The following is a 15,493-nucleotide window of genomic DNA, read 5'->3' on the forward strand; positions in this document are numbered from 1 at the left end:
TTGCACCACAAACAACGGCTTTCTTAATCAACTTTTGAGCCTCATCAACAAACATTACTGACTTTGAAGGCTATGCACAAATTTGCTGTAATAATTGTTGACCCATTTGTGCTGCCAACGTCGTTCGCTACGATATTTGCACTAATATTATCGAAAAAAAGTCTAGGATGTACACATTTGTGTAGTTACAATATGCTTTTGACTAATTTAATCTTAATATTTCCATCCTCATGTTGTAAATTGCAGTCTCGCTATATACCTTCATCATTTTATGTAAATGATTATACCTATTTAATTGTCTTTAACTGCTTCCTTTATTTTGTATTCAATTTTGGTCGCCTTTCTTTTACATTTTATTCTCTGTGCACCATCATCGTCGTCGTCATCTTCATGTAGTCATCGCTCGATGTCGATGTCGAGCAAATCACTTAAGCGCACTTAATTATTTGCACAAGTTTCGTTTGGCTGCTGATGCCTTCATGTCCTTTTGGCCCCCTCAGCCCCGCCCCACCCGCCTTTTTGGCCCACTTTTTGGGCCAAGTTTCATGGCGTCCTGGCCCTTCTGCACCCTCGCATCCACTTGCGTTACATTTCAATCGACTCGACTCGACTCGAATCGAACGATGGGGCGCACAACGGCGCGTATGAGTGATATGACACGTAATCAATAAATAACGGCTAACGCCCCATATCCCAAAAGCGGATGGTGGCCCGAGGGGGCGTGGCACACCGATAACTCGTGGAACTAGTTCCGCTGGGAAACTTGCCTTAATTGAATGCCGGGGCGGTGAGGTGGCGCAAAACAAAAAAAAAAAGTGAGAAAACTCAGTGAGAATATTAACAAGTTATGATTCAATCAGGAAGCATCGATGTGCTGGGTTTGGGAATAAAAATAATTGCAGTTGAACCAGAGTTAGACAAGATTAGTTTCACAAGATCTCATCATCGATATGCGAAACCAAAGTCATATATTTTTGAAGAAGATTAGCGGGAAACTTGGGCTTCATTAAATACTTAATTGGCCTATGAAATGTTAATTCAATAACCTATTATTTTTTAAATAGATTTGTCTTAAAATATTTAAATATTCGTCAAACTTCAAAACTCGAACATTCTACAGCAGAAGCAGACTTAAATTTTAACTACTTTTTGCTGTCTAGTACATGAATAATTAATTGTTAATGTGCAAGCTGGTGAATCTTAAGACTAGTTTATAAGAACTTGAAGCATTATTCGAAGGAACGAATGCGCAATCAAGTTTCCTAACTTAATATGCAATCGCCAGCAAGGCCGCCTGTCTGCCATTAATAAGACCAGTTCGCTAACTCAATGAACCATGGCCAACACTCTGCATTTGAAGAACCCATACCCCCAAACCAATCCCAGCCACCCACTTGCCCCACTATCCCATGCATAATTACTTTTTCAAGCGTGTCTCGAGGGCTGCTTACTTTGCTAAATGCCTTGAAATTTTGAACAAGATTGCTGGCTTGATTTGTTTTCTCACGCTGCTGTTCTGGGCTTTGATTTTGTTTTTTCGGTGCCGAATGCTGAAAACGGGGCCGCAGGGCGTATGATTAATATGCGTGAATTAAGTCAAATCGAATCGAATCAATCAAGACGACAACAACACCAACAAAAACGGAGTGTAGCAGCAAAAAAAGAAGGCCAAGTAAATACGTATAAAAACACTTAATCTGCATGGCCTAATGACGAAATTTATTTCCACTACTACAGTCCCACTCAAATGCCAAAACTCCAAAAGATACGCTCCTCCAAAAATAAGCAAGAAAGCACAATGAAAGCAAGGCTCTAAAGTGCCGACTTCCGGTCAGGGCTAATGGCGGAAGTAAAAGGGTGGCAAAATGGCGACCCGCCGAGCGACTGGGGCAACAATGTGACACATACTAAATTTTTATTACGCCCCTCACACAAGCACACACGTACATATATGTATGAACTCAACGCACTTTCAGACACTAATGCAACGACATTTTTATTACGGCCCAAAAACGGCAAAAGTCCATGGACAGAGGCCTTTTACGGCCGGGCATCTCCGGGCAATCGCTCCACTCCGGCGATGGTGTCAATTTTTATCATGTGCTCCGGCCGTGAACCTCGAGGAGGAAACCCTGGCGCACAGACCGCTGTCCCCATGACCGGAATCCTCCCACCACCACATCCTGTGGCCCTAAAAATCCGGATTTGGCATTGTTTTTGTATATTGCCCTTTCTCGCAAAAGGTCATAGTGGATTCGTAGACAATAATAATTTAGATTACGATTCCGATTATGGATTATCATTAAATCAATATGTGCTTGGATCAAAAAGGAATTATACTTGACTTCCATATGGATACTGGGGTCAATCACGAATGATAGTTTAATCAATTTTGTATTGTAATTTTATAATATTTACATACACTAGTATTAATAAGAGTTAAATCATATAATATATTTAACTTGATTAGGTATACAACTAAAATATTTAGGCAGTGTATTAGAAGCAATTTTAGAACGCAATTATGTCACTATTATAACGACTCTATATATACGATCCAATATTTATAACTTCTGTTAATTTATTTGTTATTCAATTTGGATTATTTAAATTCACATATAATATTTAAATGGATTGTTTTAAATATTTAAAAAGAAATATGGGATCACATCGAAATCATTTATGGATCACTTTTGGACCAACCATACATTTTCCCATTGAAATATGTATTCATTAATTTTGGCGAATTTTAACTAATATTATTTTAAGGGTATTTTATGTGCGGCTTCTTAATTTTCCTTCATTGTTTTCCATGTATTTTCTTTGTGGGCATTTTCGCAGCAGCTTTTTTTGCCCGCCCTGTTGTGTTTTTCAGCTTAGTCGGCGTTTATTTGATTTATGGCCAGGACCGCTAAGATTTTTCGGTGGGGCGGTCAGTGTCGCCTTAATGATGTCCTGTCCCGTTGTCCTGCTGTCCTGTTATCCTGCCATCCTGCTGACCAGTGATGTGATGTCGCCTGGCCCCGAGGGTTTCGGTTTCGTTTTGGCTTTTGGGTTGGGCTTTGGCTTTTACTTTGGTTGCGGTTCCAGTTTGGCTTCGGTTTTGGTTTCGGTTTCGGTTTTGGTTTCCGTTTTCATGGATGAATTCAGTGTCCCGGATCGTCAGTCAGTAGAGGGTTCCAAGTCCGGGGGCCCTAATTAAAATCGACACTAAAGCTGGCCGTTTAAGCCGGGGCCAATTTGCTGACAATGAAAAATGAGGCGGCGGCCCAGAAATATTTTACACGAATGGGTATACCTACACTTTACAAAAATAATGACGACAAAAGCTGAGTAAAAGTAACTTTTATGTTATGCGTACCTACATTCATAAGAGATTAGAAAATAATTTAAGAAACCTATACAAATATTATTCATAAATAAAATGACAGCGAATTTTTAAATAATAAGAGAGCATAAATGTAATTAAGCTATAGAGAAAATCGTATAGATAAATATCTAATAATAATAATCTCATAATACAAGCATATATTATAAATACCAAAAAATTAATTTCCAATAAAATTACTAATTTAAAAACCATATTTTTTCAAGCGTGTCTCTAGGCGCCCTTAAAAAACTGATTGAAATTCTCGCCAAGTAAATAATGTTAATAATTGCAGCCGCAAAAGTGGAACAGTCTATGAATTTCAAATTTCATGTTTGTCTCAGGTCAGAGGGTATTTTTCGGGCTGTCTGCTGATTTTGGTTCTCGTGTTTTTTTTTGCTCCTTTTTCCCTTTTCTGCCAGCGCCGAAGAATTTGAATTTAAATATTTTAATATTCATGAAAATTGTTGGCATTTTATGGGAAAGGCGGGCGGCGAGAAAAGTTTCTTCTAATTTGCGGCTTTTGCTAATGAAAATTAAATGGAATTGCTTAAAGAGTCTGAATTAATGTTTGACTTTATCTAAACGAAGCTTGGCACACATAATTAAGCAATTTTCATGTGCAGTCGCAAATGGAGGGAAACTTGAATCAGGAATCCGGAATCCAGAATCCTGAATCCTGATGCCTGCGAATGCGAAATCGTAGGTCCTGTGCAAAATGCATAAATCAGTTTGGTGGCTGACAGGCTGTCTGAATGCTGGAATTCCCACTTATCCATTCTTGATTTGCCTAGGTGCTCTGGGCCGCAAATCCTTTGCATCTATCAGCTCCACCTGCGCGTATCCTGGCCAACATGGCCACTTCCGCCCATGCCCATCCTCATCCTGACATCCTCTCCATGTGGACTTGTGCAATCCCTTTTGGCCAATGCCCGCATAATTGTTTGTTATTTATGATATGTTGTATATGTTTTATAGATGCCAGAGCGCTGTCTTTGATGTCCGGAGCAGGCTCATTTGAGTCGCACACCCCGACCCCCGATGCCAGGACCTTCTAGCTGGCATTCATTTGTAGCAGCTCATTCGAAACAAATTAATAACAGGACACAGAAGTGGAAGGTCGTCTGCCGTTGAAAGCTGCCATCGATGGAAATTTGTTGGGGGGAGGTGGCATGAAAAGTTTTCTCAAAACTTTCAATGTAACCATTTGCTTATCTCCCTAACAACTCTTCTTATCTGCTCGAAAGCCGTTTATGTCCTTAGAAACTAATTTAATATATAAAGTTTTATGTGTCACTTCAAAAAATCATCTGGATAGATAAGGATATATATTTAAGCTTAGCTCAATGTAAATGATTTTTTTACCTATTTAGTGAGGATAAAAATAATTGTAATATATAACCGAATGTACTTTCAGTTGCCATTATACTATAAATACTATAAACTGATTTTAATTTATTTAAAAAAAAATCTGTGTTGAATCATGTGCAAGTTGTTTGACCTTATTTAATCCTGTTTGCTTTTTCTGACCGACATTGCTGGCATTTTATTCGCATTCTCCTGGCAATTATCGCCAATTCCACTGCGAGTGCAATGTTAATCATACGCACCGTTGGCCGGCTGCAGTTGAAAGGGGAGCACAGAGGCAGTTTGCGAAGGCGGAGCGACTTCAATTGGTCAATTGCTGTGAGCTAATTTGATTATCGGATCATTACGGCGAAGGGACGATGCCATGGGAGACTGAAAAGTGCGGGTGCTGGGTGGAAAATCAATGCAAGAGATTAACAATTACACGCAATTGCGGTCACAATGGGAATGGAAATGGTTGGAGCGATGGAACAAGGCATCGAATAAAAGACTGACTAACTGACAGAATGACGGACTGACTCAATAACAGACTGACTGAATGACTTTCGCACACAAAAGACGTTGGCCATAACGATTTAATGTTGGTCTGCACAATGGTCTTAACAATATTCGTGGATACACTGGGAAAAATGGAAAAAAAGTAATACCTTCCAACTGAATACAAATATAATTTATTCAGGACATCAGAACTAACCATATGCATAAAGTGTGAAACCCATTTTAGGAAACGCAATATACAAATTAATTCTAACATATGTTGTAATTAACTTGCATGCAAATTTTAAAAAGAAAGGATTTTTAATTTTAATATTTTTATTTTCTTAATATAACACGTTTTGCGCCGTGCACTTTGACGAGTGGGTGTGTGTATGTTTCTTTCTGGCTGCGATTTATTTCAAGTGCGTTCAGCACTCGATTGCAGACGATGGCGAAGTGAAAGCCTCAAGGACGAGATGCGAGACGAACCTGCTTTCTCCACAAGTTCTCCTGCTTCTGGACCTGTTCGCCGGCTTATGCTGCTTCTTGCCCGTTATCGATAGTCATTGTGTGGCATACCCACACTTTCCAGACCCAAAGTTCTTTATTGATGGCGAATATTACGCCAACTAAGCAAATTAAATTGTTTACATTGACAAAGGCCAAAAGGAGAGGACCAGGACAAATGGTGTGGGTGTAGTGGATGTTGTGGGTATTAGGCGGTGGGCGGTGGGCGCTCGCTGAGGGCGTGGCACATGACGCACAGCTTGCCAAACAGAACAACAAGAAACAGACAATGGAACAGCCAGGCAAGCCAAGGTAGCCCAGACAACAATGGACAGCATTCAGTAGTGCTGGCCACCATACACCCACCCACCACACCACCCACTATCAGCCACACTCGCCCCCTGTGTGTGCAGTCTCTGTCCGACAAAATAGATGCACACTTTTCATACACCTCCAAAGGGTTGAGGACGAAGGACCAAGGACGCCGGACGAACGAAGGAATTCTCCTGGTGGCCACTCAGCAAGTTGGAATTATGCACAGTCGCCGGTGGCTAAGTGGGAATTTTAAGTGGGCCAACATAAAAAGTTGGTGAAAGTTGACAACTAACCATGCCGCATCATTTTAACATCGCACGTAACACATTTAAGCCAATTTGGATGAGCACATGAGTTTTGGGAAAATTGGGATTTCCGTTTTAATAGTGTATTAAATTAAAATCATAACTGATGAGCTGATTTTTAAGACGTAGTAATATGTAAAAATTATAAGTTGTAACTTTAAAGCTTAATAATAATAATATCTTTTTTATACCAAATAGGAGAGCTCTTGTATCTCTTGATTATATTTTGCTATTATTTTTTCTTTTGCTAAGTTGTTTGAGTAGTTTTTAGGCTGTCTTCACTGTACCAGTCAACCTGACAACGGGCTGCAAATGCTTTATTGCCTGCCAAAAACACTGGGAGCAAAGTGGGAGCATGTCCCGAAATGATGGCCATCTCACCAAAGGATAGGCTTCGTTTTAATCGAGTTGATTATAAGTAGAGTGACAAGTTTTAACAGCATTAAAAACTATGTCCCAGGAGTCTGTATGGCCGTCCGTATTCGTGTGTGGAAAAATGTTTGTGCAGGACACGGAATACAGGATCCCCAAACGGACACACATACAAGCATAACGCGATTTGCGGTTGGCAGCGCTTTGGGTCAGAATAACCCCCTACATTTCACTATGCCCCAGAACATTGATGGCCTCCGAATGCAAAACAAACCAACACAAAATTCAATAAGGATACTAGTCCTGAAATCCTCGACGCCCAAAAAAAAAGGGGGCGGCATTGAAGTTCAGGTCTCTCAGACTGGCCAAAATGCTCTTTGGCTTTCAATAATAAAGTCGGGCCTAAACGGCTTCCTTTTCTTTCGTTTTTGGCCCATAAAAGGACCAACGTAATATGATAATCAAACTGAGTGCCAACCACGAACAAGATGAGTGACCCCCGCTGCCCAGGGGCGTGTGAAAATGGGGGCGGACCATCGAATCGAACCCTTGGCAACCTTCTCAATGAGCTTTTGGTCATTTAAAACAATTTTATTTGATTTGGCAAAACGGGAAAAGCGAGAGCAGTTAAATAAAAGTGCTGCCAGAAATTACTCTATTTAAAAGCAATACAATTGAAGTCGACTCGGGCATACGCTATGCAAAAAAATGATATTAAATAACAGCACATTTAAATAAAAATTAATATTGGGGTATTATAATATTGAATACACAACAAATTTTGGTAGAACGGTATCCTCTTTTAACTTTTACTTTGAGTCATAGATGTGATTTCATTTTTTTCTGGGGAAACCCAAATGCCATTAGTTTTAAATATTCAAGAATGGTCGCTATGTTCTATATTGGATTAGCTTATAAGGCTGCCAATCTCATTCCCTTCTTTTATAAATGGTATTTCCCACTTTAGTCACCACATTGTGCTCCGTTGTGCCATTTGGTGTACATGGAAAATACTTTCGAAACGTAAAAGTGCCCCAGTGGACCGACCGCCTTGAAACTATCATTTAGCCCGAGGAGCTGGAAAATACGAGTGGCCAGTGAAAATCGCAGAACGAGCCGGCTACTCAACTCCACATTTCTCAGCCAGCTGCATGCAACAAGCTGCAAGTGGCGACCTCCACGGGTCAGGGGTCAGGGCCAATGTCATTTGTCGGTTTTTGGGGGTGAAGGCCTCACTACGGTTCACTTCATTTCGTTTTGAACTACTTCAGCTTCAGCAGCCCCCGGCTGAATGACACATTGTCAAGGTCTGCCGTAGTACATATGTATGAAGAGCCCCACAAAGTGTGCTAAATAAATTAATTCGCCTGCGGGACACTTGCAATGGGGCCAATCAATCTTCAAAGATAAATCAGCGGGTTTAAGAAAGTTATTTCTTATTACAGTTAGTCCACAAGAACATAATTTTTAAATCCATGATGACAATCTTATATAGCTTGGGGCTAAATATTTCCTTTGATTTTTCTGCATTTCTATCAATATTATATCTTACACTTTTCAATATTTTAATATTAGATAAAATTTGTATTTATATTTTATGATTTAAGGAAATTATCGAAATTATTCCTTTTCAAGCACCTGCATTTCAAAACTTTTTACACATATTTGTGTCGCTTATAAATCGATGTTTGTATTTACCCACTTTTGACTTCCCCAATTAAAACGAAACACTCTCGATAACTTTGCCACTTATATGTGAAATCTGCTGGGAAAGTTTTGCGCCTTCGAGAAACATTCGAAACTGTTGTTCACTTTTACTTTTAGCCTGGCTGCTTTGTTTACCCCCAAACAACGAAAGTTTTACCCAACGCAATGACCTCGAGTGTGCCGACTTGATTAATAATCTCGATTTTCCCGGCAGTTAAACGGGGTGCAATGCTCAACAGCTCGACAGCTGTTATCGCAGAAAATATTATATATTAATTTCGAAATGCACACACACACACAAGGACCTTCGTCTCTCATTGCTCGCATTCCATTGTCCTTCGTTGGCAAGTGACAATTAGGATGGAATTACTGGGTACTCATGCCTGATGGCTAAATTAATAATCCCATTTGGAAGGATAATAAAACAGATTTCTGTACCGTACAATGGGCGAGTGCAAACAGAGCTACCGTTGAAGGCTATAGCATTGGTTTTCTTTTTTTTTTTGCCCTTCGTGTTGCTCCTTTTTGGTCAGCTGATGTGAAGGATGCGAAGTTATTTACGCGCCAAACTCAAAATGCCGGCCCAGCTCACACATGCCACATAAAAGCGAAAATTTTCGAACTTCAGAGGCGATGAATGCGTGGAAAAATTAACTTCTTTAATTACTTTTTTTGGCACACAGAACACGCGGTACACTCGAACAAAAATGTAGCGAAATCAGCAAGTGCGGTAAATGAAAATGGAATTGAATTTGCTGCAGCTTTTGAACGGATAAGATGGATAACGTTGCTAAGAAGCGTTCGAATCGCCCGTCGCGGACCGAACTGTTCGCATGTCAACACGCGCCAAAATGTTGCAAGCGACTGAGCAAAAAAGCGGAAAGCCAGAGGAAAAGCAGCGCCCACGCTCCGACCACAACTCACCACCCTCCTTCCCCCCAAACGCTCCCCTTGGCGCCGCCCCACTCGGGAAAAGGTTCATTGAGAAAAGCCAGTCTGGCCAGCTGGCGGGGTGTTTTTCCCGAGGGGGGGAAGGGCGGTGCACAAAACAAAAATCAGATGGCCGTTTTCGCCGAGAAATCTGCACGAGCAGCTGATGCTGGGCGCGAGCTTTTTCGCTTTTCCTGCAATTTCCGCAGCTTAAAGCTCGCAGAAGTGCGCATGCGCGCACGCTGCAAAAGCTCAGGATTCGCTCTCTGCAAATGACACTTGTTGCATGCCCCAAAGTTAAAACAAATTTTAGTGAGAAGTATGCAGAGTACGTGGCTAAACATAACTGAATTCTGTAGGGATTTAAGTTTTGAACCGCAGCTTTATAAAAAATCAGTGTATTTTACATTAACATTAAGAGCTGTTACAGTTCCATTTTGATTGGTAACTCATTGCAGGCAAGCTTTTGACGGTGCTTCTGAAAAGCTTTGGCTCATTTACCCAGTCAACATATGCCCGGAAAGAAAATAGTCATCATTTGGAAAAGATTTTTCAAATAGAATATTTTTGAAATCAGAATAATAAGCATGCAATCTCTAGCCAGACCATATATACGATTTTTTATTAAAAAAAATATTCCTCCTGTTTTTCTTTTGAAAAATGTTTTAAAGAATATTTAACATATATTATATATTACAAATATTCCACATTAATTTTAATATCTTATATATTAATATCTTATATATTATTATATTATATTATATAAAATATAATAATATATAATATAATATATAATATATTTTACTAAAATAATAATTTAGTCAATTGTTTTTTAGTTTATAACCAACAATTATTCAAATACGCCCCACAATATAATTATATAAATGTAAACTATTATTTAGTACATTTTAAATGTTTGTTTTCGAAACTAGCCACCGTGAAGAATATCAAATTAATTTAAGATAACAGATGTGTGCATATAGCCCAGACAAGTTGTTAACCTTTCCTTCCTTATTATATAAGCTATATATTTCCTTATTATTCCTTTATTATTCCATTTGTCAGACAACATATTTCATCAGACCGCTTTTGACGTAGCGTAATCTAAATAAATGTCAAACTTTCGGTCTAGGCGTGTTTAGAAAATATGGTAAATTGAATTAATGGCCATCGTCGTATGGACAAACAAATCAAATCATGAGCCTGCCGCCCACATATGATCCTGGTGTTCCATCTACCATAATTAATTAAGTTTCAACCTTGTCTGGCCATCAAGAAATCACCCAAAGCAACGGACCAATTCAATTTGATGGCCACCCAGTGGCAGATGGGAATGGACGCGGAGGACCAAACTTTCAACTGTAATTAATATGCTTGAAATGCGAGCCTGTTTCGATGTTTCACTGTTTTGGCTGCTGCGGCTCCGGGCGGGATGTCTATGTATACTGGTATCCATCGCCAGCCAGGATATCCACTGCCCGCCCGCAACAAAGGACATGTGTTAAGTGGACACTCACCTCGATGGTGATGTGATGGCCACGGGAACGGAAATTGTCATCGGTGCTGCGCAGATTCTTCGAGTCGATTTGCACATTCGTCTGCATCTTGGGAACGTATCTGAAACGACACGATGGATGAGAAGTTATGGCACGTCTGTCATTCGCTCATAAGTGAAATATTCCCGGGAACACCCAACTCCACCGACAAAAAACGGAAAACACCAAAAAACAGCCATCATAAACTTTACGAGATTGGATGTGTTCTGTGTGTGTGTGTGCGTGGAAAAGCCTTCTTCAAGTCAATGATGCGTGTTCCCGATAAAGACGCCGAAAAAACAAAGTGCGAGCAGAAAGGCCAAAAAAAGTGAAATGGCCAAATAATGTCAGTCATAAAATCAAAATATTACCGCTCAAGGAATTTACTTTATGCGTTCTAGTCCCCGAAAATTCACACGTCGAATAAAGAAGAAATGTTGAGAAATTGGCAAATTACTGGAACCAAGCCAAAACTGCCTTAAGAAATTTTGCTTGTAATTATTAGTAAATTAAGAAAAAAATTTTTAATTAGTATAGTTTTTAGTACTAAAAATTCTTAGCAGTTTAGAGTAAACATAAGGTTTTATAAATATGTAGTTATTTGTATCCTCCATATTAATATTTAAGATTAATATAAACTTAATCATAGTCAATGAGTTGATTGAACCACTATATTTTGCAATATTTTGTTTTAAGATTTGAATAAAAGTATAAAGTATAAAATGAAAGTCTGTTCTGCATTTGCCATCTAATAAATGTCCTCTTGAATGCTGAAAGTTGCGGCTGAAAGGATGAAACCCACCAACCTGTCATTGACAACGTGTTTTATACACTCTGGGGTTTATTTATTTCCTGTTTTCGGTTACTCGTTTTTTGTGTTCTTGTTTTTTTTTTTGTTTTTTGGCCAAATCGAGAAACCGCATTGCCGATTAACGGCAGCCAACAAGTGCAGACATGGCAAATCCATTCGAGCCACCCTCCTCCACCTTCGTCGCATTTGTGGCAACAAAATTTCAAATTTAATTTACGCCTCTTTATTTATGCAGTAGCTCGATGGCGGCGAAACTTGAACGTGAATTCCCGGATTCCAGGGATCCTTCTGCTCCAGCGCCAGCTTTGCCTTCATCCACATCCACATCCACCCAAATGACAAGCCAGCAGTTGTGCATCCAGCTCAATTTAGTTGCCCAACCGCCCGGGGCAACGCACCATGGCAAACGGTAGGATGGCGGGAAAAGCCAGGCGTGCCGGGCCCGGTCCCTCGGAAAATTCAGAGAGCTGGGAAAAACTCCGACTATGCCAGTCACAATAGGGGAAAACTCAGAAATATTTAAGGCAAAATAGCATTCGGTGAGCATGCTGCACTTTCTTGTGGCAAGTAGCTGGGAAATTCATTCATTCATTTATGCATTCAACCTAAGCTACGAAAATAGGGTTCCCAATTGCCACTGCTTTCAAATTGTTACGCTCAATTATGGCAAAAGAACTTCAACTGGCATTTTTTGGAAAAGTATTTCTCGCATAAGTAATGCTATTACAATAACTTACAAAGAAGCTATGGTAAATACTTGCAACTCAGTTTAAAAGTCGAAAAGTCATTTGATTTACGATGTTATTTAATTTGCGGGCAAACCACAAGAAAACAGGCAATATGAATGCGACATGTTTCATCACGTTAAATTAATGTGGCTGCACTTTCCACACGGGCGAGGCCACACAAATGAAGTGTGACCGCACTCTCGCTGAATAACAGAGGCACGACAACACAATTAACACAGGAACTTGCATATGCATGGAACGTTTGCCGTTTCCCATTTGCCAACATTGTTTTCCCAGTATCACAGTGTTTTTCCTTTTGGCCGCATTTTCACGGCCCTTTGGGCCAATCAAGTTGCAATTGTTGCCGCTGTCAAACAGCAGGAAAATTCGTTGCATATTTGAGAGACCGCGGCCGCTGAGTTCCCGAGCGCCATTTTTTCGGGCCTGAACGAATGCGTTTGCATAAGTGATTGCGGATGGATTTTCCAACACGGTGAGAGAATTCTGAAAAGATTTCAGCGAGATCCTCTTTAAAGGTGGTTTTCCGAGCAACATAAACAAAAAAAAAGAAAACCCGAACATTGCCTCTGGGAATTGTTAAGATGGTTGTTACTGCTTTGATTTCGGTTTCTGTTTCAGTTTTGGATGATGGCTTTCTTTCGCTTTCCTTCAACGGCTGTCAAATGGCCTCAACAATCGTAGGCCCAATTGTGAATGCTACTTCGCCGCATGCCAAAACCATAAATAGTTCCCACCCACTGTCCATTACTCGCAGCATTTGCATCGGTATGGCTGTGCGTGTCCGGAATGCGTACGGCTCTATCTCTATCCGGTATTTCCATCTGGCTAGTGTCTTCATGACGCCATTCCCCTGCCGAATGGCGAATATCTGTGAGTGGAATCGTGAATTTCGGGCACACAATCAGCATTCACTCACGCAGTTCGCCCATTCACGCCTAATTCGATCGCCGTCTCTGGCTCACATTTTCTAGGCATTGCCTTTAAATTTGCTTAAAAACTATTCGTTTTTAGTAACATTTTAGTATATCATTTTTCAATTCGTTTCATTATACAAATAAGTGCAAGTTCTTTAACCATAAACATAAGCAACCAGCGTTTTTTTCTCTTTTAACATTTATGATCCAGAATTTTTCACATTTTTGCAGAAATAATTTAATTATTGTACACACTTTATGTGCGGCTTCTTTTGGGCTTCTCAGTGTTTGTGGTGTATCTATTGTGCCTATGTAATCATTGTCCGGATAATAAACAGCTTCAGATATCTCATTCGCACACGCTGAGATACTGAGATAGAAAGATACACAGCAACATAAACAGCAACCGATATGGATGCTAGATTGTAGATGGTGGATGGAAAATGGGGGGTCCCCTGGTGGCATAAGCGTATGACTGCTGTCATACCCACCTGGGGGTTGAGGGAGCTATGGGGGCGTGGCATCCTAGATTGGAGTGTGGAATATAGTCGCTGGGAGTTGCCATTGTCATTGTGGCGCAAAATGACTTTGTATTTCATTATTTATATTTATTTGTTGCTATTGCTTTTGCTTTTGCTGCCTGCTCTTCTGCCTTCGTGCCTTCCGTTTGCTTCGTGCAATAAAACAAACGCCAGCGCAACGGAAATCTTAGCATGCTTAAGTGGCCAAGGGGAAGTAGCGCGGCATCGGGGTTTTGTGGGCGGTGTTGCAAGTACTGCCAGCAACTACCCAGCACCAAGTAGCTACAACCAAGTAGCTACAACCAAGTAGCAGGCACAAAGCAGCAAGTCTGCCAAGCTGCTCAGCCAGCAAAAAGGATGGGGCTAAATTACAGACCCTTGGCTCGAGCTGCCAAGACAATCCGATTTTCTTCTGGCCACAACAAAAGCTGCGGGGTACTCGGAGAAATAAGTGTTTAAAAGTATTTATATATTTGTCTTTCGAATATTTTGTAATATTTTTTATCACATCTATAGAAAGGTGCTGTTACAATTGTCGCTTTTATGAAAAAAATTAGAATTGAGCTAATATTTATGTGGAATTCGATCGCCATATATAGGTAATATATTAACTCATTCCTGATTACCTACTAAGTACTTCAGAATTAAATTTATACATATGTTTTTTTTTTAATTTTAAATTTCTTTGGCAGTGTTCATCCAAAATATCTCAAGCACACAAAGTAAATGTATGTGTACTTTCATCATGAAATAAATGCGAGTTGAGAGAAAGCCAAAGCTACCAAAAACAGTAGACAAAAATAGTGACAGGAAAAATTTATTTTTTGGCAACTGCATTTTTCATGGTACGAAATTGCGCGCAGTGTAGTGCATTCAACTCCGTGTTCGCGAGGATGATAGCCACCAAATGATTGACAAATGAAGCAAATGCCATGAGGTGGCGTGAAACTATTAAACAATGAGCCAGCAAACAGAGGAGATTCCAAGAAGCTAGAGAAGTTCCAGGACAGCGAGTTCCAGGAGCAGAAGAGAGAAGCAGGACGAGGGACGATGAATTCTCTAAAGTGCTGAATAAATAAGTTAATCAGATTCCACAAACTAGATTAAGGCAGTCGCAGATAATTGTTATTGATTGAGTTCTGGAAATTGTTAGTTACGTGCAGCATTAAAGACTTAAACTTATTATTTCTACCAAATGAAAAATTTAAAATACTTACTACTCTTACTTCTTTTTACCTTTTCTCAGCTTATTGCTATTTGATTGCCATACTTTCTAGCCCGGCAGTAATGCATTCAATCCTTTTCTCATTCTCAGGTGCTTTATTTACCCCCATTGATATTTTCCAACCGCTTTTCAGCCCTGACCGTGCCCACCAACCGGCCCCCTTCGCTGGGGGGAGTTTTCTTTTCAATTTTCCTGCTGGCGCTGCTGGCGAACAAAGTCGGCAAACACCATCAACAATGTGCGAAACAAAAATTAATTGAAATAGCGGCAGCATCGCAGCCAAGAGACAACAGGCAGGAAGTCCTTTCTGTTTTCCCTTTTTCCATTTTCCCCACAACCAGTCACACGCACACACGCAACGCTATTCCGCAAAGCGAAATGCCAGGAGGT

At 40.1% G+C, this 15,493-nt stretch overlaps 1 protein-coding gene across 1 annotated transcript in view; it reads right to left on the bottom strand.

The window, feature by feature from the left end:
* The window catches only part of LOC117147877 (inactive dipeptidyl peptidase 10), a 79,049-nt gene extending 68,097 nt beyond the window's left edge, over positions 1-10,952 (bottom strand). The window contains exon 1 of the mRNA XM_033314960.1: positions 10,866-10,952. Within this exon, the coding sequence (XP_033170851.1) occupies positions 10,866-10,952 (87 nt within the window). The remainder of the gene's footprint in view (positions 1-10,865) is intronic.
* Between the last annotated feature and the right edge of the window lie 4,541 nt (positions 10,953-15,493).

Source organism: Drosophila mauritiana, chromosome X, assembly GCF_004382145.1.
Source record: "Drosophila mauritiana strain mau12 chromosome X, ASM438214v1, whole genome shotgun sequence".
Taxonomy (NCBI): domain Eukaryota; kingdom Metazoa; phylum Arthropoda; class Insecta; order Diptera; family Drosophilidae; genus Drosophila; species Drosophila mauritiana.